Source organism: Capsicum annuum, chromosome 10 (assembly GCF_002878395.1).
Source record: "Capsicum annuum cultivar UCD-10X-F1 chromosome 10, UCD10Xv1.1, whole genome shotgun sequence".
Lineage (NCBI taxonomy): Eukaryota > Viridiplantae > Streptophyta > Magnoliopsida > Solanales > Solanaceae > Capsicum > Capsicum annuum.
In genome coordinates this window covers 190,203,354-190,230,488 of record NC_061120.1, presented here as the reverse complement: position 1 = coordinate 190,230,488, position 27,135 = coordinate 190,203,354, and the positions used below count along the sequence as shown (strand labels likewise).

The 27,135-nt window shown below is 31.9% G+C and overlaps 2 protein-coding genes across 2 annotated transcripts; one reads left to right on the top strand and one right to left on the bottom strand.

Annotated features, from left to right (window-relative positions):
• The first annotated feature begins 589 nt into the window (after positions 1 to 589).
• Positions 590 to 1,714, top strand: LOC107852923 (heme-binding-like protein At3g10130, chloroplastic). Its single transcript, XM_016697958.2, has one exon. It carries the CDS (start codon positions 866 to 868, stop codon positions 1,472 to 1,474), a length of 609 nt encoding a protein of 202 aa, XP_016553444.1. The 5' UTR covers positions 590 to 865; the 3' UTR covers positions 1,475 to 1,714.
• A 1,772-nt stretch (positions 1,715 to 3,486) lies between these two features.
• Positions 3,487 to 7,785, bottom strand: LOC107852924 (O-fucosyltransferase 19). Its single transcript, XM_016697959.2, has 8 exons — positions 6,994 to 7,785; positions 5,672 to 5,744; positions 5,500 to 5,570; positions 5,322 to 5,410; positions 5,090 to 5,222; positions 4,782 to 5,014; positions 4,229 to 4,705; positions 3,487 to 4,129 (listed from the first exon to the last, which is right to left on the bottom strand). The coding sequence occupies exons 1-8, from the start codon at positions 7,558 to 7,560 to the stop codon at positions 3,874 to 3,876; spliced, it is 1,899 nt and encodes a 632-aa protein (XP_016553445.1). The 5' UTR covers positions 7,561 to 7,785; the 3' UTR covers positions 3,487 to 3,873.
• Positions 7,786 to 27,135: the final 19,350 nt, after the last annotated feature.

Sequence of the window (27,135 nt, the reverse complement as noted above, 5' to 3'; positions counted from 1 at the left end):
AAGTGAAACCTCACTTGCCTAAGCCCTAGTTTCGATTTGGGAAGAAAAGTGTTCTTCAATATCTTAAAACAACCAAAGAAATAAACCCTACAATATTCTATTTATACTACATTACAATAATAGACAAAATGACAAAAGGGCCCTTTAGTGATTAGTCTTCAAAAATACTCAAAAGTGTCATGATCATGATCAAACTTATATCATAATAGTAGTTCAATTGAGACCTTTGACCAAAATATTAAGATGAAGTTGATGAATAGTTGAGAGTACCAACTCGTACACAATCAAACTATGTAGTGAAGTATAAATAGTATTCCTCTACTTCATGTGACATACACAATTGTTTAGATATTATGAACTTTTAAAGTTATCTAATATGGTTTATAGTAATTTTTCTATTTCAATTTATATAACAAACTTTGATTTAATTTTACAATTTTAACTTTTCACGTAACATAAGAATATAAAATTAAAAAATATTAGATGTATTTTGCATATTCTTATAATTTACCACAATCAATTTTTTTAATCTTTTACTTCACTTTCTTAAACCTTATGGGACATCAAATTTAGACAAACAAGCTAAATCTGAGTGATTAGAAAAATTTACAAGTAAAATGAAACCAGGGGCCTACATTTTTTCTTTGGGTGCAAGCAAACAGGTAATCGTGGCAAAACAAACTCCACACCCTATTTTCCCCTCCCCCTCGTCTACCGCCATTCATTTTGCAGCTATCAAAACCCCTTTCCCACCAAACCTTCCTTTTCTTCCTTATAATATTATTATACAAGTAACAAAACTAGCCAACATTTTCGATCAACATTTCCAAATTCCACTGATTTCATCCTGAAAAACTCTTAAAAAATGGGCATGATATTGGGTAAAATCTCTGTAGAAACACCCAAATACGAAGTAATTCAATCAACACCTGATTATGAAATCCGCATGTACTCAGCAGCAGTCATAGCACAAGTCACATACGATCCAAATCAGTTCAAAGGCAACAAAGACGCTGGCTTCATGATCCTAGCCAATTACATTGGCGCATTGGGCAATCCTCAGAACGCCAAGCCTGAAAAGATCGCAATGACAGCTCCTGTAATAACTAAATCAACCAAACAAGAGAAAATCGCGATGACTGCACCCGTGGTGACTAAGAGTACTACTGCTGGAGACAACCGGATGATGACCATGCAGTTTATATTGCCATCGAAGTATAGGAGAGGTGAAGAGGCACCGAAGCCGTTGGATGAGAGAGTGGTGATTGCAGAAGAAGGGGAGAGGAAGTATGGAGTGGTCAAGTTTAGTGGGAATGCAAGTGATGAAGTTGTGAAAGAGAAAGTGGAGAATTTGAGGAAGTGTTTGGAGAGAGATGGGTATAAGATTGTTGGGGATTTTGAGTTGGCTAGGTATAATCCTCCTTGGACATTGCCTCCATTTAAGACTAATGAAGTTATGATTCCAATTGAGTGAATGAGTTGAAACCTATGTTGCTCAGACTCTACAGAAATGTCTGTGGGAATTTTGAAGAATTTGATACAGGTGCGGCCATAATTTTGGAGGGGTCGAGTAATATAGCTGAAACTAGTGGTTAAAGAATAATAACATGTGAGTGGACTATATTTCATAGCATAGTAAGAGTTTGAAATTATGTATTTCTTGTTTATAAGTTACGTGATCAAATCAAACTAAATATTTGTATTCTTCTTGTCAGTATAGTTTTCTTTGTCGTTTTATTTATTGTCAGTAACGTTTGCAATTGTTAGGTTCTGCATGATGCCTTGTTATTTTGATCCTGTGAGCAACTGTAAACTTAGTTAGCCATCAATGAGGTTTGCTGATTACACTAAATCAATATGCACATGGATATATAGTAGTACCAACTCTATAAGCTCAACACAAATAAAACCATATTGGTAACAAAAAATTTCAATTGGATCACAAAAGAATAGATTACTGGTTTTCGCGGATCTTGAATCCACTCATACGCCACATTAGTATGGAGAACTTGTTTCAAGAATGAGTTTAAGTTCTGCATTAATGGCGTAATTTTTTCTTTTTACATAATCAGGTTACTTATAAGATAATTACAAGTAAACTCTATGATAATCTGGTAAAAGGAGTATCTAACCAACTAAGGTCTAAACTACACTAAAGCGTAAAAAAATATTTACACTCATGTCATAAAACTTAAATACTTCAAGAAAACAGTCTCATTAGTACTGCTAAATACCTAATTTCAACACAAACGTGGAAACACTGAGTGGTATTTCAGCAGAACGTTCCATTGGATGAGTGACTTTGTTTTAGGACCAGAATCTGTTGGGACCAGACTAAGGTTTTCGTATATGGAGTACGTTACAGATAAAGGAACCAGAGAAATCCAAACGCTGAGTTATGGACCAATTACTTCAACAACTATAAACTGATAGCTTTCTATCTGTATCAACTGATCAGTGGATGTCCCGTTAGGTTTCACTGTATTACAGCTCTAGCAGGTTCGTATCCAACTTCACTCCTATACTTGGTGTTTTTGTAAGATGCAAGAAAATGAGAAATGAATCTAACAGGTAAAACTTTTAGATGCGACCATCACACAACTTGACATTGTATCACAACAAATTATAATGAAGCAATTAAAAGTTATAACCTTAATCTTCTAGATGAGATAAATACACAATTCAACAAAATGGATCACAAGTTTTGTGCATCTTATCTAATACTTCAGAATTTATATCGGAACTTATTTTCAAGCACAAGTATATGGTACTCTCCCTATTAACTCTTCAAGATTGTTTTGTCAACAGATATATTCTGAATCTTATGTTTCTCTCATTCACCTCTATCAATGTTGTGCTGTTCAGTGAGACATCACATAGAACAGCAAAATGATAAAGTTACTGCAATTAATTCTGGAGAAACTATACTTCATAGAACATCAATGAACCACATTCTAAAGATTTGTTCTTGCAGTTGAAATTTCAGGTAAGCAGCATCACCCTGAAAAATACCAATAGAGATCTGGCACGTCCGCCAATTCATGATTTACACATCAATGAATTCTCTTCATACAAACTGAGGGGAAGAAGCGGCTATCAGCAGTGACTGCCAATGCTTAATGATCCTTGACTCCAACAATTTTACTAGCTACAAGCTTCTTAATAATATAATAAAAGCTAGATTTTTGATGAGCAACATGTTAAAATACAATATTGTTAAAGAGAAAACTACTTATATGGCCCTTTACATATCATTGAAAGGGTGAAAACTACTCATCCGTTATCAGGTTTGCTTGTTCCTTGTAAAAGTTAACAAGCCCAATGAGGTTCTCCAAATAGTTGATAACAGAAAGAGTTTCTTGAAATATGCAAAATATAGGAATAGGAACCACTGTCTATGCATAATCATAGAAATCGGGATCAGCAAACAGTTCACCAAGTAAATTTTCCATCCATAACGGAATGAGAAGGAAAAGACGATGAATATGAAGAACTTTGCAGCTTTGTACAAAACTTGTATAACAATTTTCGTGATATGTTACATGTAACTCTGGGGAAAACCTAATAAATAAACTAATTACAAAACCAACTCAGAATAAATAAGAAACTGAATAAAAACTCTATACTGTGCAGTAAAGAATGATTTGAGTACCTGCGTTGTATCTGCCTCTTGTGTTTGACTAATAAGCTAATCATCTCTGCTTCCGATGCTGCTTCCTGGCTTAAGATTTGTTCATCAAAGTATAATACATATGGCGAAAGTCCTCTTGGATTCTGCTTGCTGCCTTTTACACTCTAAAAGGCCCAAATCTAGGCAGCCCTTTGAATAATATTGTAGATCATCTAAAACCTATACAAACTTGAAAGAAACCCTTATCTTTGTGCAGCAGCCTTCACACTCGGTCTCTTTTTAAGTTGCTGGTTGCTCACTTCCATCAAAGATCTATCACAAATACAACCCGGAAAAGGATTTGCATAAAAGTTCTCTTCTAATCTTGGTGATTCTCCCGGTTCTCTAGGGTTAGGAGCTCCTAATTTGTTGGAATGTAACTCCTTGACCTCAGAAGCAAACTTTTCCCAAGAGATTGTACCCTTATCCAACAAATCAATCAATCTTACAACATTGAGTCTGAAATGAAAGATAAGTACCAAAAGAAAATTGTTAGTTTGCTCAAATCCTAGATAATTAAGTGATGAGTAAGTATAAAAATGTAAAGATAATAGTGACCTGTCAGGACTTATGGTCTTCCGAAATCCTTCAAACTTTCTATGCCCTTGCACGGCCTTTGCCATATTGCCATCATATGTATAAACAAATACATCACTTTCAAGGGCTACGAGATAATCTAAGGCAGCAAGACGGTTTTGATAATGCTTGAAAGCATTCAATTCTTCCTTTGTTGTAAGAATTGAGTGAGAGAAAACATTGGGATACTCTGCTCGAAATGCATCCATGCTGTTATTGCCATAAATTTCCCCAGCGACAATATATATCCTGGTGGCAGAGGGATAGCCCATTGCTTTAAGAAACAAGGCAGCCTCCCTAGGTGACATAGGGCAGCCCCCTTGCAGTCGCTTCTCATTGGCGTCTATCTCTTTCTCTTTCCAGTGCTTCACTTGATATCTCATAATACGAAGTTCTTCAGCCTCTTGAGCAGTCAAATTGTTGCTGCAGCCAGTAAAGGCTAACATATCTTTTTCATATCTGCAAACACACTAATTACTAACTAAAAATGAATGCTTAATAAATTAGCCAACGGATGCCATGTTAAAGACATTACCTTAAGTGGAGAGCAATGTATGGTTCACCATTGTCTCCAAGTCTATCCACTAACTTCTTTCCAAGTTCCTCAATCTCATTTGTGTACCGTAGAGCCTCATAATTTGCTCGACAGCGCAGCCTCTGAATAGAGGATGCCAGGCCATTGTTAGCAAGCCTTGAATCCGTATGGGTAAATTGTATCACCTTGCGCTTCTTTAGTAAAGGAAGAACCTCTCTTCTGTAGTAACTACCCTGCAGAAAAGCAACAAATTTTAGTTTTAGCAAGCAGAAAGTTATAGCTTGCTAATAGTAGTTCTATTGACAGACCTTTGACCAAGAGACCGGTGCCTTTTGAATGGGGGTCACAGCGGCATATTTTTGTGGCAACGATTCAACAATCTTAATGTCATCTTTTAATACATCAATGAAGCGTCTCCAGTCAAAAATATCTTTAAAATCACTGCAAGATATAGAAAGGGTTTAGAACTGAAATTAAAAGGTTAACCTATGCGTGTCATTCTTAAATGTCAACTGATCAGAAGAACTCAAAATATTGTACCTTGGATCTGTCCAAAAAGATTTATGATCAAGAGAAGGAATAACCAGTGTGGCATTCAAAATTTTTGTAATAGCCACCATATCACATATCTGCGGCAATCCAAAACAATGATCGTCATAAATAACAGTGTCACATCAGCTGAAAAATATAGAATACACAAGAGTAGAGCTTCATTTACCCCTGTTCTCATCTGGTTTAATCCTCCATTGGCATGAACCAATACGTATCCACTGGTCGATGAACCGGTTCCTAAAATAATCATAAACATAAATTTAGACAAAATATGCATGTAACTAGTTCAAATTGAGGAAATGGATATTAAGGAATCAAAATCTAAAAACTTGACATACTTGTTCTATTTCTACGCCGAGCAATGCATTTAAAGTAACTATCATTAGATGGCTTCATCCATATTTCTGGCACCTGTCCAAAACAGCCAATATTGAACTAGTGCTATTGACATGTCAATCAAGCCAAAAAGATCGCGAGAAAGAGAAAGGAGAAAACAATTTTCTGCTCAATGTGAAACATTGTCCATAAACAATCAACTGGTTATAGATTACGTAGAAACAAAGATTCTGAATACAGGAGATATACTAGAAAAAGCTAATTACTTGAACTACTAAAGTCGATAACTCATTTAAAAATGATAAGAAACAGAAGCGGGTGGGTGTTTAATTTTCTATTGACTTCATAGGTCGTTTTAGTTACTGGATTATCAATTAAATATTTATACATATACAATGGATTTCCTAAATACAAATACTAGACATAATCAAAAGTTACTAGGTTCATCTAAACCAGTATCTTATACTATAACTCCTCCCTGATAAGGGAGTATGTTCAACCTCATTTTACCCAAAGAGATGTTAAAGTATGGAAAGCTATGTTGCTTGGTCTCGACAAAAATATTGTTGCATGCGTATCGAATCCTCCAAAAATGCATTATTTATAGAGTACCCAACACACACCTATTGATATTTTTGAAGAATCCAAGCAATAAAGAGAGGCCCCGTTTAATTTCCTCCAAACCCCACTTGTGGGATTTCATTGAATATGATGTTGTTTTTCTCTTTTTGAAAAATACTACTACTGTATTTCTAAAAATCACTTTCTTAAGATCCACATCAAGCTCTAGACCAAAAACTATTCTTCTTCCTAAAAACCTAGCCAGAACTAGGTCTCACGTTCAAGCCATGGAAATAGTCTACGACAAAAATGCAAGGTAAGAGTGCATATGATAGACCCTTGTGTAGTGGCGGACCTAAGGCCAATTTTAGGGTGCTCCGGCTACCGTTAAATCCAACCAGACTAGGCATAATCTATATATTAATTGGTATAAGACTTAGAAAAGCACCCTAAACGAAGAAGATGGATGGGAACTTTTAGCACCCAGGCGGAACGTTAAAGCTCTAGGCGTCAATACGTGTGTTCGGACCTCCCGGACAACCAAGACCCCTAAATCCTGTGTCCCCTTGTGGTCTAGCCCTTCCCCACACTCCACACATAGTGCACCGTGCTGCCCTTTAAGAACATAAGCAAAAAAAACAAAGTTTTTTCAGTTTTCATTTTCTGGATAATGACTATTGTTCTATTTCTACTGCACTAACTTAAAAGCTAAAACTGAAAAATTAAAGTGAAAAAAAGAAGTGGTTCCTTCTCTGCAACTTACAGGAAGCTCTTTCATCTGTCGTTTTTGCACAGCCCCAGAAGAAGAAGAAGAAACAGAGGACACTGTTTCTGAAACAACTTTCTGTGCATTAACCCAATCATTCTTAATAATCTGAACAACAAACAATTCATTCTCTTTCCCAATTATATCTTCAACAACATTACCATTCATCAAAATCGAAAACTTCAAAAACACAGATATCACAACCAAAATCATTAACAACCCGGACATCATACGTCTCATATATTTTCTTGATCCTAAACACGCTAACCATTCTTCTACTCTAATTACCATGCACTCTGGCATACATTTGCAAGGTAATAAACATCGTGTTATTGTACCATGACTATGATTATGGTGATCAAGGAGGTTTACGCCAACAATGTTAATAATATTGGTATTGTTATTGTTATTATTATCGAATCCCATAGGCAAATGATCAAATGATTTTTCGGTGTCGGAGTCTGTAACGGGACGGCGGTGGTAGATGGTGGGTCCGCCGCCGGTGGTAGATACTCGGGGACTGACGGCGGCAGAATTGGTCGCAGTATCACCACCGATTGACATATTTATAAAACTAGTAGAAGAAAATATACAAAGAAAATTAATAGTAAAAGAGAATTATAATATGGGTGTGTGAAGATTTATACCAAGAGAAAAGGGGATGTTGTTGTAGATTGTGGAAGGTGGTTTTAACGCTTTTGTTTCTTGTTTTTTCTTCAATTTATTTGGCTATATGTACGCATCCAAAGTAAGGTCTTTTATTTATTTATTTATTTTTTATTTGAGGTTTAATATTTATTTTCAGAGACGTCAAATGTATTTTTTTAGAAAATAAAACTTTCACCGATAAAATAAAAGTTCAAAGATCTAATTAATTAAATTATTTAAAAATTTTTAAAATTGTTAAATATAAGTTGTTTTCTCGTCTCAATATTGCTTAACATCTTTTGAAAAAAATTATTTTTGTAAAACAAGAATAGTTAATTTTAAAATTAAGCTAAATAGGATTTTCGCTTAAATTTAAAAAAAAAAATTAAAAGAATTATAGGTGTTCAAAGATTTTCGCGAAGAGAGGGATGTTGGCAATTGTGAAAGGTGGTTCTAAACGCTTTTAGCTTCTTGTTTTTCTTCAACTAATTTACTCATACTCCTCAAAATATAAGATTTTTTAAAATTCATCAAATATTTTGTAAGAGAGGAATTACAAGTAGAAAATTAAACTTTCATTCATAAGGTGAAAGTTCAACTATTTTTCAAATCGTCAACCATTTCAAACAGTCAATCAACTGTCTTACTAAGATTCTCTCGAATGATGAAATATAATATAAGTTTCTTTCTCATTTTAATTTTGTAAACATCATTTAAGAAAATATATATTTTCATATCAAGAATAGTCAACTTTTAAAACTAAGCTAAATAGAATCAGTAAGGTAAAGCCTTGTACTTGTAAATTAATCTTACATTATTAATGTATGTAGCTTAAATTTTTAAAAGGAACAAAAAAAATGCAGAGATTGAAAACTTATTAAAAAAATTAGTTGTGCTGTTCTATTTAAAATATAGTATTAGGAATGGGTGAAATATATAAATTAAATAAAATGAATACAGTAATGTTTTTTGTTATACACAAAAAAATTGGGAAAATATAAATAGAAACCAAAAAGAAAGAATATTAAGTTTTCGTTATTTATAGGATTGAATCATAAAGATTCATTATACATAATTGTAAATTATATTTTTATAAAAATATATATATTTTTATAATTTAAATTCGTGATTTTATAATTACACCAGTAATTTTATTAGTCACGGCAAGACATCAATCAAAAAGAAATAATTAAATTATCAGACGTCATGTTACTCTAACGGCTTAATTATCTTATGGGAGAAACTAGAAAGAAGTACGGTTTGTCTCGATTTTCAAAAAATTACATCACAAGAGTTGTATATCTGGATGAAAGCTTTTGCCTTTTTGTCTGAAAATATATCCTTTTTGTTAAGTGAAGGTCTATCTCTCTATCAAAAACTTTGGTTAAAGTGACGTATGGTTAGTAGAAATTGTTAGGATTAAATTTTTAGGATCGTGTCAAAAGTTATACTAATGAGTAATAAGACTATAATTTTTATCAAACAAAGTGTTACGTTCGATAATGACTTCAATTTGAACCATCCTATCCTTTCGTGGTGGTGTCATAAACAGAATGTTGGTATTACCTAATAAAAAAATGTTATGTTCGATCATGACTTCAATTCAGCCAATCTCATCCCTCTCGTGGAAACCAGAATCTTGATATTATAGACTTTGCATTTTAAAATGACGATCAAGTGATGGTAACTGAATTTAAAATTTAATATTCTTAATTAATATAAATATATTTTTAGTAAACGTTACTGGGTTTGGTCGGATCATATTAAGACTTCTAGCTTCTTCTTGGCCATGATTATCTACTTTTTAGTTTTTTAAGTTTGAAACTAAGCAAGAGAAACGTGCAGGCTGGTTCTGAGTTCAATATTTTGGGCTATAAGTTTTCCTTTTTTCTCATTTTGTGCTTGTACTTTTAAGAATAGAATGATTGATTTTGCTTGTTGGAGGTGATGATAAGAGGTTACTTTGAATGTTCCATTAAAAAAAAAAAGTTCTTGTTGTGAGGAAATTCACATGAATATTGCTACTTGCAACTTGCGTATTTTGGATGATGAAGTTGTGAAGAAATTTATAGAATACGATATGTCTAAAGTAAAAGTAGAGTAACGTATGCCAAATATTTGGTTTCACATGATAAGTAGTACCAATGCATGTATCATAATTAGGACATGGAAATTCTTTGGGTTCATTGAAGGAATTATGAGTGTATGATGAGGTATTAGAAGGTTAAAAATGTCTTTTTGAAAAAGTGTTACGGTCCGAGGGGCAATTATGTGTTTTGTGTTAAATTTATGAGTCAAATTTACATTTAGAAAAAATGTAAATTTACGAGTGGAACCGTTGATTCATACAATTAATTATTGTATGTTGTTTATGACTGAACGCTTCTAAATCAAAATTCGAACTAGAAGTTATGCATGCGTCTGTCGTCCACTTGCCAACCCGCAGTAGGGGCCTCTGACCCTCAGGGGCATGTATCGTTGGCTAAGTTATCACAACAGAAGAGTTACGATGACCGCTTTGAAGAACAATTTTCATCAAACAACGAGTAAAATCTACTTAAATACGCCACAAATTATTATTAGTGACAAAGTGACCTAGCTGTCACGATCTACAACCATTTGTTCCTCTAATTTATCCCTCTAAAAAAAAAAAAAATTAAATGATCAAATACTAATTTAAAATCACAACTTCATATTACAATGTCACAATCTATATCTTCTTGTTCAGTCTGGCCACTACTGATTATTTCATGTTTGACTAGTTCTAGGAGGACACATGTCGTAGATAACTAGGGTATATATCCTTCAAAAGTAGTGTCCACAACATGTTTCAAAGTGTAATGGACTACCATAAACAACAACAACATAGGATTTTATTAACAGTCAAGGAATTAAGAATAATTATACGTTTAATTTATCATATATGTATATGAGTATGTGTCCTTCTTGGAATTTTTATTTGTTTTCCATATCTACGTAATGATCTGTATGCAACCGAAAGTACGTTGTTAAGTGAAGGGGCAAACAAACAAAAGAACTTTCTCCGCTGTATCTTTTTTCCTTTTTCATTCCATATTTGATATTTATATATATCGAGGTTTTAATTAATTCAAACTTTTTCTATACCCAAGATGCTCCTTGACCAAAATTTGCTTGAAGTCAGAAACTTTGCACAGACATTTCCTTTTTCTTTTTGTCAGACATATCTATCCATATCTATATCTATATTTATAATTTATAATATATTAAAAGTGTGAAAATCCTTAGAAAAGTGATTTAAAATTTTTGTCCTTCATTAAAAATTCATATATTAGATAAAACTATCTTTTTACTATTTTTTAATTTATTATTTAATTATTAATATAATATTTAAAATTAAAGAGTTCTAAAATACATTATAAAAGAAAAATATATTTTATAAATTAAGGAGTCATAAAGTATATGATAAAAAAGTATTAGAAGAATTAATAAATAAGGACTCTAAAAAGTGGTAAGAGGTGAAAGGTAAAATTTTGTTGCTTTTCGTAAAATAGAAAACTAACATACCTTTAGCCAAAAAAGAATTGTTTTTGGTAAAATAAAAATTAACATACTTTTGACCAAAAAAATCTCAAAAAATATGTGTTACACCTAAAAAAATTATCATAAATACTACCATATATGCTAAACTTTGAAAATCAATAATCAAATACATACTACCATAAATAATTTGATTTTTTTTTTTTACGTTTTCGCAACAGAATAATTTAAAAATTTTATATTTAGGTAATCTGTTTTTGGAGAAATTTTTTTTGGGCTTCTATAAATTGAGTTTTCTCCTACAAGAATGTAATAACATCACATATATTCTTATAACTACTTTTTTGATTTTTGATGAGCTCTGAAGGTGTCGTTTATATCATACTGTTCTAATATCTCAATTATCATATTATTTTATTTTAGTTTCTATTTTGTTCAAGTCTATATTGTTGATAATGAATGTTTGATCAGACTTTAAAAAAAAATTTGTGTTAAGGTTAGGTTTAATAATATCGTTCTAATATATCAATTATTATAATTTTTATTTTGTTACTATCTAATGGTAGATGAACGTTTAGTCGGACTTTGATGATTTTTTTGTAAAGATTAGAATTTAATAATATTGTTATATATATCGATTATTGTATTATTTTATTGTATAGTTTACAGGTGGTAGATAAATAGTTGGTCAGACTTTGAAGAATTTATTGTTGGGTTCAATTGGTGTGAATAAAAAATTGAGGGACACAACCTTTAAGAAAAAAACATATTGTTTTGGAAAAAGAGTGACCGTTCAGATAGTTGTGTCTGTTCGGAAAAAGACACAATGCTTTGAATGAACAGAGATACTCTTTCAAAGGATACAACTTTTTGGATGAACCATTACCACCTTTCGAAAGAGGTGCTTCATGGCTATATAAACCTGCATTTATCCACAGGTTTAGGTACGAAAATTTTTCTGCAATAAAACTCTTCTTATTTTCTTAAAATATACTCCGTGTGATCATCTAATCGTTGAGTGGGTTCGAAGAGAATCCGGTCGTTTGAGATACCACTACAGTCGGATTGTTAGGCCATTTTATCCTGGGAGAAAAATTTCGCAACCTTGGGTACTTGAGGGGAATTATTTCCTTGAAGACAATTCGTGAAGTCGAAGGATTTGGCCTTTTCTATTTCATCTAAATTTATGAAGAAAAAAAAACTTTTTGAAAAGTCTTTTTAATCTTGTGTTGAGGGTGTTATAAAACTTCATAGGTGTTCTTGTTTTTACACTTGAACTTGTGTTGAAATTGTTGTGCCTAAATACAGATTCTTGTGTACCCGAAAACATTGAAAAATAACATTTTTATGTAAAGGTTTACGATTAATCATATTATTTTTGTTATTATCTGTTTAATTATGTGATAGTTCACGTCGTAGGAGACAATCAATATACTAGCACTTCACGCATGTTTGAATGCATAAAGCCGCCTATCTTCGATTCTTAAAGTTAATTGCTATTTTTTCAATAAATTATTTTTCTTTTATATATTTTGTGTCGATTGATGGCTTAATATGAAGCACACGTGCAACCACGTACACTTGACTAGTTATATTAAAACTGTGAAGGGCCTTAAAAATATTGTTTGAACGTTTTGTCCTTTATTAAAAGTCTCTACTTTCAACAAAATTATTTTTTTACTATTTTTCTAGAAACAAATATGAAAATGTTAGACTAAGAAAAATATAAGAAGTACCAAATTTTAAAAAGTTTTAAGTAAGTAATTAAAGATTTTCTAAAAATTCACTACAAAAAAAATTGCGTTTAGCAAGAGACCGATAACGTTGCTAATCAACAGAAATCCGTCGCTAAATCTATTTAGAGACGGATCAGCGACAAAATATTATTCGTTGCTATATTGCGCGTTACTAACCATTTAGCAACGAAAAAATAAAATTCGTTGCTAGATTTGCAACGGAATAGAGACGTCCTATATCCGTTGCTATATTTTAGCAACGAATATATTTGTTGTTATATTTATAAGTGTCGTTACTAATTTCATGTTGTATTTCGTCATTTTGATTATTTCTTGACCAAATATTTCATTGCTAGTCCGTCGCTAAAAATTCTCAATTTTTGTGACAAAAAATATTTTCCTCAATCCGTTGCAAATGTTTTAGTTTGGCAATGAGTAATTTTGTTGCTAAATCTGTTGTCATTACTTTTCTTTCAATATCCTTTTATTTGTATTTTGAATATTAATAGAATATTATAAAATTCTTATAATACCCAATATACATATAAAAAGAGCCACATATATATAGATAGCAAAATCTTCTTATAATATCCAACATGCATATTAAAGAACCCATATATATAGATAGAAAAAGTCTAAACATCCTCAATACCAAACATAGCAAGATCTAAACACATAAGTATGTTCAAAACATCCTCAATACCTATATCCATCAAGTGTAATTTTTTGTTGCACAATTTTAAACGTTTCAACAAAATAGACCATCAAAAACCAACAAAATAGACCATCAAAAACCAATGCACTGATCGTCAAAAGTATCACAACTGATCAAGATCATTGCAATCATCATTTAAGGAATCAAGATCGTCCAAAGGAGTAGCCGGAGGTGTGACAACTGATCGTGAAAAAACCAACTTTTGTACCTCTTCAATGACAATAGGAAAAAAATTAATTTTTAAGTGTGGGAATCAATCACTTCACAAACTCATCCAAATACGAATCTGCAGCTGGTACCGATTCATGTGAAGCTGAAAATGAAGTCTTTCCACAAGAAATACACAGAGTTTGGCCGTAGTAGCCTTTGGCTTCAGATCCAAGACCAAATACTCTTCGCTTCTTTTCTCCTTCGGCAGCTTGGTAATATGCTTCAATTTGATCAATAATAGATTCTGATAATATTTTTTCTCGTAATATTTCTTTAAATCTTTCCTATAATAGTGGAAGTCAAATTATAACGGATTGTACTTACAAATGATTAGATATCAAAAAGTACTTTAAACTAAAAAAATAAGAATTAAGTAAACTACTACATTAAGATTTAATCTTACATGGACGATTCAGGAACGTTCATCAATGAAAGATTTTCCATCATGACCATGTGTGTGAATATGCAAATGTAACTCACTTGGTGTCGGATCTCGACCCATTTCAGCAGCCTGTAAAAAAGAAGTGTTGAGCATTGTACTAGAACAAAATTGATGGAACATTTCATGTAAGTCAGAAATATTTGTAAAGTCATAATTCAAGTGGAACGTAGTTGGTCATCAGGTAAATATTATTAGTCGCGTGGTCAGAACTATGTTATCCAATTTACATTGTTCTTACTAAGCAATGACTGGAAAGAGATTGCTGAATTTCACTGCATCAAAATTACTGAGAACATACGCTAATAATGAACATTTGGAAATTTCCAGTCAGATTTCAGTGTGAAGGTTATATAAGATGAAAACCAATCACATAAAACAGAAAAGTAATTTCCAGAATAATAAGGTCTTGATTTTACCCAATACATCTTGAAGAACATGTAAATATACGAATCCTCAGTAATATACCACTCTGCGACATATAAGTACAGTTTACATTGCAATTTTTTAGGTTACAAGACAACAACAGAACACAACATACCAAATACAACACAGGAGATAGAAACAGTGAGAAGTGATCAGCATTTGAGATAAACAGTAAACAGAAACGAAACAATAGAATAACGTTGAACTAAGTTTAGACTGTCTCACAACAAATTACAATTTAATACTTGAAATATATACTTACAAGTCTCTTTCGGTACTCTCCAATTGAGATAGATTCTCCCGTATAAGTTCCAGCAACGACTTCTTTGCCTCCACGATGATTCTGTGCATTTATTTTGGACTTTTCAACACACTTTGGATCTGCTCAAAGTCGCTGCCAGCTTTCCTAGACATCTTCATGTATAAAATCTTGCCTAATCCTTTTCTCTTTGATTTTAGCAATGAAATTTCTATACTCAGTTGCTGCCTTTCTCTGCCAGTGTTTCTTTACTGCAGCATCAGTAATGGAAGAATCCCAATAGAAGTGTTTCTGAAATAAATTTCCAAGATAACACATTAATATCGTATTTATAAAAATGAGTACACTTTACAAAATCAATTATGATGAAGGTGTATACCTTGAATTCCCCAAAATAGTTATCTTTTATGTCACATGAGACACCTTTCCAATTGACTCCATTGTGATCAAGTTCACTTTTGAAAGACTCGTGTATCCTATTGGAGCATGCTTTAGAAGGTTGCAATCTGTATCAATGTGAAGAAATTATTTAGAGGTTACTATAAATAAAAAATAATATATAATAATAATAGACAAGAAATGGACTAACCTTGCAGAAGTTATAGTAACAAGGGTCCGCGCATGGCTTCGACTGGAATTACTTTCTCCATTTGTGTTGCTACGAGATATGTCCTCACCTACTTGGTTGGTTTGTGAATACGTACCTACAGTTGTTGGGTGGTCTGATTTGGAGTAGTAGGAGACGTACTACCATGATTAGAAGTTGGAGCACCTACGCCACCAGCTGTTTGTGGCGCAACTGTAGGAGTGAGAATAGTAGGCATGTTTGTAGTACGAACAGGCATATTAGTCCTAGCTACTGACTTGCCCACATGCCCTATGCTTCCTCGACCTATACCTCTTCCTCGAGTCATATCTATTAAAAAAATTATACTTGTTAAAGTGGAAAGAAGATGCAAATTTTGCACAAAAAGTCACAACATCATATAATATTCTAATTTTGAAATCCTATCCAACAAAATACCTCATAGCAACATACCTCACTATTATTCTGGAATCCCACGTAACATTAGAATACTCACAACAAGAACCAAGAACAGATCAAGAACCACCAACATAATAAGAACCACCAAAATACTCACAACAAGAACCACCAACAGATCAAGAATCACCAACAGAACTACCAAAATATAACAAAATACTCCCATTGTAATTCTTCCCTTAAGAACTCCTCCCAAATGAAGAACCAAAAACAGAACAAAAACCACCAACAGAATCACCAAAATACTCACAAAAAGAACCACCAACAGATCATGAACTACCAACAAAACCACCAAAATGTTACATAATACTCCCATTGTAATTCTGTCCACAAGAACTCTCAAATGAAGAACCAGTAATAGATTATCAACCAGAAAAAAATAAAATATATATATATATATATGTGTAGACAGAAAGCAGATCAGAAGTTGATTATGTTTAGCCATTTTCAAGGATGAAGTCGATTGATTAAGACGCTCACTTATTTGGTTCCTTAGAGTAGATGTACCTTCTCTTATTCTGTTGATCTGATTTAGAGCAGTCGGAGATGATTCAGGAGTTGTATGGTTGCTACCATCACCAGAAGTTTGAACCATAGATCTAATTTGAGGAATCAATGGTTGAACTTGATTTGTATTATTTGACCACCTATGACATCAGCTTGAGAAGTAATAATAGCAGGAGTGGGAATAGTAGGTACGTTTGCAGTAACATCATTATTACTCCTAACTGCAGACTTGCCTCCACGCCCTGTGCTTCTGCGACCCCGACCTCAAGCCATATCTATAAAAAAACTATATTAGTTAAAGTGAAAATAATATGCAAACTTAATAATACCAAGAGAAGCAAACAACAATATATAGATAAGGTATTAGAAAATGTAAAAGCATAGTTGTAGCCTAAAAAAATGAATGAGAAATGAAAGAGTCAAAAATTGAGAAGTAGAGTATAAAACCAGTTGAAGCAACAAGTTTTGTGTAAACAACGAGACAAAGAAAATGATACTAGTTCGACAAAATGGCTGCTCACAAAATAAAAATAAGATACAATAGCATATTTTTTATCAAGCACTAATCGCTATCTGTGTCTTCTTCCTAATCTTCCTCTTCATCTTCCTCAGTTTCCTCAGTTTCATACTCTTCTTCTGTAGCATCCTCTTGGTTGTCATGATGTTCTTGTAATAAACCATCCTCAGTGACTTCATCCATTTCAATTAAGCCACCATTTGCATCATGTAAATGTATGCTTTCATCTGTGGCAACATTCATGACTATCTTGTAGACTTGGACTTCTTCAACTTGAAATGAAATATTTAGTTCAGCAGCTGTCTCAATTTCCTCATCGGGTAATTCAACAACATTTTAAGGTTTGATCTTCAATACAGCTACCCAATTATCCTTGTCCTTTTTCTTGCTAGGATAAGACACATAACACACTTGAGTTGTTTGCATTGCCAGAATAAAAAGTTCATATTTTTTTTATCAGCGATGATGGTTAATATCAACCAATTTATACTGATTATACTTTTTAACACCAACATCCATAGTTCGGTCAAACCATTCATATTTGAATAGTACAGTTTGCTTTAAAGGTGTTTCGCGGTATTCCACTTCTATAATCTCTTTTATCTGCCCGTAGAAATCACCAAAAGTTGGATTTAAAATACAAACTCCACTGTTCATTGTTGATCTTGTGCTACCATAAAAATCCGTATGAAACTTGTATCCATTAACAAAATACACCGAATGAGATGTAGCACCTATCAATGGTCTACGAGCAAGACTACATAGGAATTCATTCTCAATATGATTGAGCTGGACCTATTTAGAAGATTATAAAATTTAGTTCAATTTCATAAGTTAATTTAAGTGCATAATTGTATAAAAGATCTTAATTTTTAAAGCCTTACATATTGCTTGAACCATATAGAGAAATTTGCTTCAAGGCTCTCATTTATTTGATCTTGAGAGACATTTGGAAATTCTTCTTGCAAACGTTGCACAAACATACTTCATTTAAAGAAAAAAGATTTCAATTTCAAGTCATGATTTATGAATATGCTTATAAAATTAAGTTGATACAACTAACTTTGTTACCTCACATATGACTCAACCTCTTCACAATTTAGCAAAATGTAAGTTTGGGCAACATTGATTTCCTGGAGAGTTAGATTCCTCTTTTTTTATTCTCCCCATAATCGTCCGGGATGGGTGAATATTGATAAATTTCCTTCAACTTCTTCCACAATACCACCATCATCATTTCGATCCATATTATGATTGCGTGTCATGACATATGGTTCAAAAGAATGAGAAAACAATAGTATTGACTCTGTCATCAAGTAAGCTTCACATATAGAATCCTCAACACTTGCTTTATTCCCAATCATTCTTTTAAGACTTCCAAGATACCTAAATAGAAAAATAGATAAACCATCATATTTGAAAAGTAAATAACAACATTATTCTCACAAGTTAAACTTGAATTTTTGCATTATCTTTCAAAAGTATACATCCATTGATATTGTACAGGTCCAGCAATCTTTGCTTCACATGGAAGGTGCACAGGCAGATGTTCCATTGAGTCAAAGAACCCAGGAGGAAAAATACGTTCTAACTTCCACAATATTTGTGGAATATCTCCCTGTAATCTCTCCATTTCATCCACTCGGAGAGTAGTCGATGTAAGATCTTTAAAGAATAAGCTCAATTTTATAAGTGCCTGCCAAAAATTATTTGGAAGTAGTTTACAAAAAGCAATAGGCATCAATCGTTGCATGAACACATGACAGTCATGACTCTTCATGCCAAATAACCTTTTCGCAGATGTGTCTGGGCATCTACCCAAATTTGAAACATACCCATCTTGAAATTTTAAGCCTTTCACCCAATTAAATAAGATTGTTCTTGCTTCCTTGTCTAGTGTATATACAACTTTCGGATATTTTCCAGAAGCATCCTTTGCCAATTGAGGTCGATCATAGTAATTGATCATATCTAGATGAGCTTGTAGATTGTCTTTAGTTTTCTTATCAATATTGAGGACCGCATTAAATACATTATCAAAGAAGTTTTTCTCAATATGCTTGACATCGAGGTTATGTCGAATCATGTTAGAACTCCAATAAGGTAAATCCCAAAAGATGCTTCGCTCTTTCCATCCACAAGAACTACATATTCGTTGATTAAATTCTTCTGCATCTAACTCTATTACTTTTCTTATCCCCAAATCATAAATTTGATTTAATATCTCTTATCCAGTTCTGTAGGGTGGTGGTGATCTTTTGACAGTTCAACCTTTAAGAAAATTTTTACGATCTATCCTAAATGGATGATATTGGTCAAGGAACATTCTGTGACAGTCAAACCATGATGTTTTCCGACCATGTTGTAATCTGAAGAATTGTGTTTCCTCCATACAATAAGGACAAGCAAACTTACCTGCAGTACTCCATCCTGATAACATAGAATATGCTGGAAAGTCACTGATTGTCCACATCCAAGCTGCCCTTAATTGAAAATTTTGTTTTTTGGTGATATCAAATGCTTCTACACCTGTCTTCCACAACAACGTCAATTCCTTTATTAGAGGCTGTAGATAAACATCAATTTTATGCTTAAGATTATTTGGCCCAGGAACAATGACAGTTAAGAACATATAAGCCTCTTTTATGTATATCTCTGGATGTAAATTGTATGGAGTGACAATTACTGGCCATGATGAATATTTTCTCCTAGACTGACTGAATGGTTGGAAACCATCAGTACATTACCCCAACCTAACATTTCTTGGTTCATCGGAAAAAAAATGATGACTTTCATTGAAGTTATTCCAAGCTTCAGAGTCTGATCGATGACGCATTACTCCATCCTCTTTTATATGTTCATGATGCCATGTCATGTCAGCTTCTGTAGTATGGGATGCATATAATCTCTTCAATCTAGGAATCAAAGGAAAATAATACATTCTTTTGTAAGGGACCAATTTCCTTTTACGAGAGCCAACTCGAAGCTTATACCTCTCTTTGCCACAAAATTTACAAGAGGTAACATGTTCATGGTCTTCCCAATACAACATACAACCCGATTCATAACAATCAATCTTTTCAACCGGTAAACCTAAGCTACGCACTAGCTTCTTAGTCTGATAATAAATATCAACTAATAGGTAATCTTCCGGTAAAGACTCTTTAAACAATTGCATCATTTGGTTAAAACCCCTCTGTGACATATTATTTTCCATCTTAACATTTAACATTCAAGAGATTACTGCAAGTTGAGAGAGGAAAGAACCAGGATACAATTTTGCATCAGCAGAGTGCAACAATTCATAAAATTTTGGGTACTCTAAATTAGGATCCTCCTCCATCAAAGTTTCATGTTCCTCCTCAATTGAAGGTTCATACAGATGAGATGGTCCAAATTCAATATTGTTGTAACCATGGTTAAAGTTGGGACCAACAGCATCCAAAATCATTTGTCGATATGGATTATCATATCCCAATTCAAGTTGAGCACCATTGATCAAATCATTACCGAAAGAAATCTCACCTATCCGATCTGCTTCCCCTTGATGTTTCCAAACAAAATAGTCCTTAACAAATCCATCATGAAGAAGGTGATATCTAACCATTTCAACATCCTTGTATTTAATGTTGCGACATTTTTTACATGGACATCTAATGTTGTTACCACTCATGCAATTTTGTTGAGAACATGCAAAGAGGATAAAATTATTCACACCAGTAATAAATCTAGAGTTTATAGCCCCTCAGCCATCCAACCTATCATACATCCATCCATGCTCTAGATTATTCATATTACTATTAATGTTGACATAAACAACATAGTTAGAGTTTTTTATTTTAGTAATGCATACATCCAGGATTACCACTAAAGTGAAGAAATAATTAAATATCTTAACAAACTGAAATATATCTTTTAATTTTTACAAGGAAATAGAATATATCAGTCATTTTTCTTCTAAATAAACAAGAAATCACAAACACAACATATCATTCATTGTCCTTCTTAATAAGTGTTAGCGAAAAAGTTTAATTACATACAAAACTGAAACTTCTATCATTACAATCATAAGGCATGAGGCAAAGCTACCGACAACAAGATTAAAACATCAAATTTCAGCAAAGTACATACCTAAAATCTGAACATTAAACAAAGCCTAAAAATAAGTTGCAACTTTGTTGGCAAAAATAAACAAATAAAGTCTACAACTTTAACACAAAGTTACATCACAAAAGTTAATCGGATTTAAAGAAAATCCTCAATCGGTAAGTAAAAGAAAATAGAGATAGTTTCACGAATAATGAAGAACACAAACGGCAATAGAGAAACATATGAAAAACTAATCAAAAATCATTTAAAAGGAAAAATGTTATAGTACCAGATATATGCTAGCTCACTTTCTGGCACTTGCTGGTATCCTTAGTGGATCTCTCTGAAAACCCAAAATATAACATCACAATCAGATTAAGAAAAAACAACAACATATACCAAATGTGATCCCACAAATGGAATCTTTGGAAGGATAAAGGCTAAATAGTCAACACAACAAAACAGAAAATGATTATGACAATTACACAATTTCAAAGGAACATGAAACATACTACATTTTATTGTTTATAGAAAATCAAAACAACAGTAAGCAAAAGTGACTCAAACTGCTCTATGTTTTCTAATTTTTTCAACATGCAACACATTAAATACAACCTTACATAAACCTGTACATAAAAAAGACAAAACTAAACCACACAAATGAAAAATTTGTTGAAGAAATCAGAGATTAATGAACCTGGAACAGAAGATACAAAAAAAAAAACATAAATAGAAGTTAAGAGGAAAAATATTATTCCCATTTTGATTAAATAACCGCTAACACAACATTTTAACACAACAATCGAACAAGGAAAATTGAAAAACCTCAAAAAAACCACAAATAGAACTTCAAATAAAAAATCAAAAACCCTAACATAATCAATGTATGCAAAACACTGAAAATTAAACAACAACCAGAAATTTTGTTGAAGAAATTTCAGATTCATAGACATTCAATATTGGATTATCAAAAACCCCATAAAAAATAATTCTGAGGAAGAAAATACGGTTTCCATTTCGAGTAAATAACCATTTATCAAATTTTTTAACACAATAATCGAAGAACCCTAACTAAAATAGCTCAAAAAACCCTAAACATATCATTAACACATCACTTCTAACATAGAAATTAAGAAATTAAAAGAGGAGAAAAAACTAAAATTACGAGATATAAAATCTAACCTCTAATTTAGATTCAAAATTCGCCGATTGACACTCTTTTCGACTGATATTGAGCGATTAGGGAGAGAAAGGGGCAAGGGGACTGTTTTTGGAGAGAGAGGCGGATGATGTTATGTTTTGGGAACAAAGTGAAATAAAAGACATAGCCCTAATATTAGGTTGGTAGGGTGACGGATTTAGCAACGGATATATAATCCGTTGCTAATCATTAATTAAATATATACCTAATATATTATTAAAAATGATAAAATACTTTCAGCGACAGTATTTTCGTTCCTATTGCTATCTCCACCATGTCAAAAAAAATTCCCCCCATTCTTGTCGCTAATTTTGTCACCAAAATAAAGGCGCCAATATTTACCGCCAAAAATTAGCAACCAATTTTATATTTTGTTGCTATTCCGTTATTAGGCTATTAATTTTAATTTCATTTATTTAGCGACAAAATTTCTATTTCGTTGCAATTCCGTCGTTAATTAGCGACGAAAAAACCTTTGTTGCTATAAATCCGTTGCTAAACGCAGTTTTTTTGTAGTGATTTAACTTTAAAAATAAGAAAAGATTTTAAATACAGAAAAAATTAAAAAAATAACCGTACTATAAATACAGTTCAAATCGATGCGTCTCTCTTAGCCTCTAGCAACATAAAAAAGAGGTACCGCATGACAAACACAAAAGTGACGATCCGTTATTCACTTGAAAATTTTGATGGTAAAATATATATGTGCTTGGTAAAATATATGTTATGTTAACATTATTATATTAAAGTATGAAGGATCTTTGAGAAGTGATTTGAAATTTTTGCACTTCATTAAAAATCTTTCCAATAGACAAAATCATTTAATTTTAAATAATCAATTATTATACGTGCGAGGCGCATGCAGTTAAGCTGGTATAAGACATAAATTTAACCTTTAATTTATCCTAAACTAGCATTTATATCCCTCAACTTTGGTTTGCACAAGTAAGCACTAAAACTATCATAAAATTGAACAAGTAATTAAACACATACATCTTACGTGGTAAATCTCATGCGATTTATCACGTGGAATGCATATATCTACTTACTCAATTTTACGATAATTTAAGTTTCTACTTATACTAATTCAAAATTAAAGGGCATACATGTATTTAGCTAATACCAAGTTAAAGAACGCTTTTATGTGTTACGTTTTCCCTTCTTTTTGGAGAAGTGGGACACGTGACATGTTTGGAAATCAAGTCAAAGTAAATCTGTCAATCGGTCCGGGCTGGCTCAACCTGACACCGACCCAATTATTTTACCGGACTCGGATCTGATCCGGTCTAGTTGACCCACTTAATGGGCTGGTTCGTTCAGGTCCCAACAGAAAAATAATTTATGACGGCCCAACACTAACCCAATTAACTATTTTGGCTGGTCGAATCGGTCCTAAATCAACCCAATTAACTATTTTGGATGGTCTAATCGGTCCTAAATCAACTCAACCCAACCGAAATTTGATTAATGGGACAAAAACATTAAAAAAAAAGGTCTTATTCAATTTTTGTGATTTTTTTAATATATACATTCAATATATACTATATATATACACATATATATAGATACAATATATACTACTAAATACTTTAAACAATATAAATACAACAAATATTCATTAAATATTATACTACTTTAGAAAATATACGCACATATATACATACAATATATACTACTTGAAACAATATACAATTATACATTCAACATATATACGTTACATATTATACTACTTTAGAAAATATACACACATATATACATACAATATATACTACTTAAAATACTACTTGAAACAATGTACATACAACATATATATAGTATATATTATACTACTTTAGAAAAGACAAAAAAAAGAGCTAAACATACAAGATTAGATTGTTTAATGCAAGTTATAGCAAAACTTTTAAGTTTGCAAGTTATAGAAATTTTATTAAAAAAACTTATTTTTCTAAAAAAACAAGTAAATACTAATTCAAATAAGGAAAATACAGATTTTATATAACTAAAAATAAATATTATTTCCTTAGAAATAGATTGCAGTTAATAATAGATATCAATCGCACCCCAAATCTCTCCTTAACAGCATTTTCCCACTTTTTAAAGTATATACGAATCTGGTTCATCTTCTTCAATAACTTGCGTTTTTTTTTTTCAACAAAATATATGATTTTCAATCATATTCTTTCAAAAAATATTATTATTTTAGAAGATATTTTAGGGTACAGTGATTTTAGTATTTTATGAGAAAATTAATTTTTTAAGTTTTCAAATTTTGAAAAATGTGACTCATAATATGAATTGTGATGATTTGCATTCAGTAATAATACATCATAAAGGGGGATGGGATACCAGAGGTATATCTTGATTATTAACTTGATATTTTGCATTAATTTTTCTTTTTCTTTTTTAAATATATATTGTCTTATTATTGATTAGGAAAAATACATTCAAGGAAAAAATTAATATTATTTTTTATATTTGTTTCCGATTATGTAATGTTGACATGTTGATTTTTCGCGAGAATGTGGTGAAAAGTCACAAAAAAATATTGTTCAATCAATTTATTGGTGTATGATTATTGGTTGTCAAATATTTTCATTCGATCATATATTACATTCAGTAACATATTATGGTATTACATTTGTTGTTTCAGTAATTTTTTTTGATGTGTATGTTTTGACAATATTAAAATATGTTGAAATTATCAAATCTCATATGTTTATTATTTTTTTATTTTTTTGATGTGTATGTTTTGTGGGTTTCATAATATGTTGTAATTTTCAAATAACATATCTTTATCGATTATTGAATATTAGTTACTTAACAATTCTGTATTATGTTTGCAAGTAGATCTAAAGATTTTTCTGTAGATGGAATTATGTATGATGCGAATATAAAGTATAAAAGATTGCTAAATGCAATAGCAAAAACAACTCAAGATCGACATCAACTCAATTCCAATTGAGATTAAGTTCTTGATTGGTAGATGTCCACTAATGATCATACACAATGATACAGGAGTCATGATATATCTAGATAAAAAAAGGATTGTTATCAATGATCATACACAGTAATAAAGTCATGTTAAACTTTTGTTATGTTTCTGCAGGATGTTTTCAGATATTAAAATATGATTTCGTTGATTTTATGAAAACAATATCATATTTAGATTTAATAATGTAAATTTTAGTTTCTGAAATTGTAGACTCGATATATTATGTAAATTTTGATTCATATTGTAATCATACATATGTATACTGAAAAACAGAAGTAGATAATCGATAATAAAATATTAAAACTGCATTATTTTAGACAGCTGATATCAATTTTAATATCCAAAAAAGTTGATATAAAAAAATATAATGGAATACGATTTATATTGCAAAGCATAAGTTCACGAATTCAATAATTTTAAGTTGTTTTTATCACGATCCAATTTCTTAGGTCATGATGACGCCTACTATTACCCATCAACAGGCAAGCCAACCTTGTAGTCCAAAATGACTAGTAACGGACCACCCAAATATAAATAGAAAAGAATGCAGAATAGATAAAATAAGAGAATAAAATACATGATAAAGTCCTCAAAACCTGATGGAATCAGTACAAGAGCTTCTAATAAATTAAGAGTACAAAAATAAAATACCAAGAGAGTTACGCTAATACAACTTATCTCCAAATACAATATATAGACTAGTCTAATACATAAAAGGGAGGTAAGTAATACTCCGAAATTCAGGAGCTCACTCTAATTCTCTGAACCATGGCTACTCTACACGATGCACATATCAATAGCGATAACCCGTACTATGATATGCAGGCTGCAAAAATGTAGTATGAGTATCAAATGAATGGTACTCAGTGACAACTTCTAATTGAGCTCCAAAGATAAAACAGATATACATAACATATAAACAGAATGTAAAACTGCACCCAAGCGTCCAACAACCACATAATATAGCCAAATAAGATAATAAGGACAACCTATCCTATTCATGTCCAAGAGACTAACATAATAAGGCTAAGAAAGTATCAAGGATGAACTATCCTATCCCAGCTATACTCATAAATCTCAACATTATACCATATATCCCTGGCTAATATAAGAATAAATAACGAAAGAGGATTATATAGCAATATACAAGGCCAAGAAATGAATATATAATATTAACAAATGAAGAAAGAGATATATGGTATACCATAGTTACAAATAGCTAGATATACATATTTATATAGATGTAAGGTAAACTCGAAGCACAACCTAGATCATCATATCTTCATTTTAAGGCCTCATTATAATTCTATCAGGATTTAATACTAACAAGCTCAGGGTTTCTAATCCATATGTCTCATCATGAATTAATCATGCATACTAATGAATTCATACAATAAGAGAGACAAAAATCATACCTCAAATCATGCTACCAAATCAATGACTGGTCTGTCATAAACTAGCCATAACAATGACCATAATAATAATAATAACAATAATAACAATATTAATAACAGTGCAAGTAACCTGCTATTCCAGACAACCAAATACCTAGCCGAGCCTATGCATATACCCACCGCCCAGGCTCGAAAGGTTCAATCAGCATACAACAACACAAGGCATAGTCATCACTCATATCTATGCAACCCTTCCATACGAGCTGGTAGCTACAGTCGCATACTGGTGATAAGTGATACACATGCAAGAATGAATGCAAGGTATACAATTAATATCATAATCTCATCATTGTAACCATATCCATCATAACCGTCATCATCATAATCAGCCTCCAGTCTTGTTGTGTTATATATATATATATATATATATATATATATATATATA

Bases quoted from the DNA above. Each gene is read 5' to 3' on its own strand.
- LOC107852924 (XM_016697959.2), bottom strand. From the start codon at position 7,560: ATGTCAATCGGTGGTGATACTGCGACCAATTCTGCCGCCGTCAGTCCC. The intron at 5,411-5,499 runs GTAAATGAAGCT...GGATTGCCGCAG, and splicing joins TAAACCAGATGAGAACAGGG to ATATGTGATATGGTGGCTAT. The intron at 4,706-4,781 runs GTAATGTCTTTA...GTGTGTTTGCAG, and splicing joins TACATTGCTCTCCACTTAAG to ATATGAAAAAGATATGTTAG.
- LOC107852923 (XM_016697958.2), top strand. From the start codon at position 866: ATGGGCATGATATTGGGTAAAATCTCTGTAGAAACACCCAAATACGAA.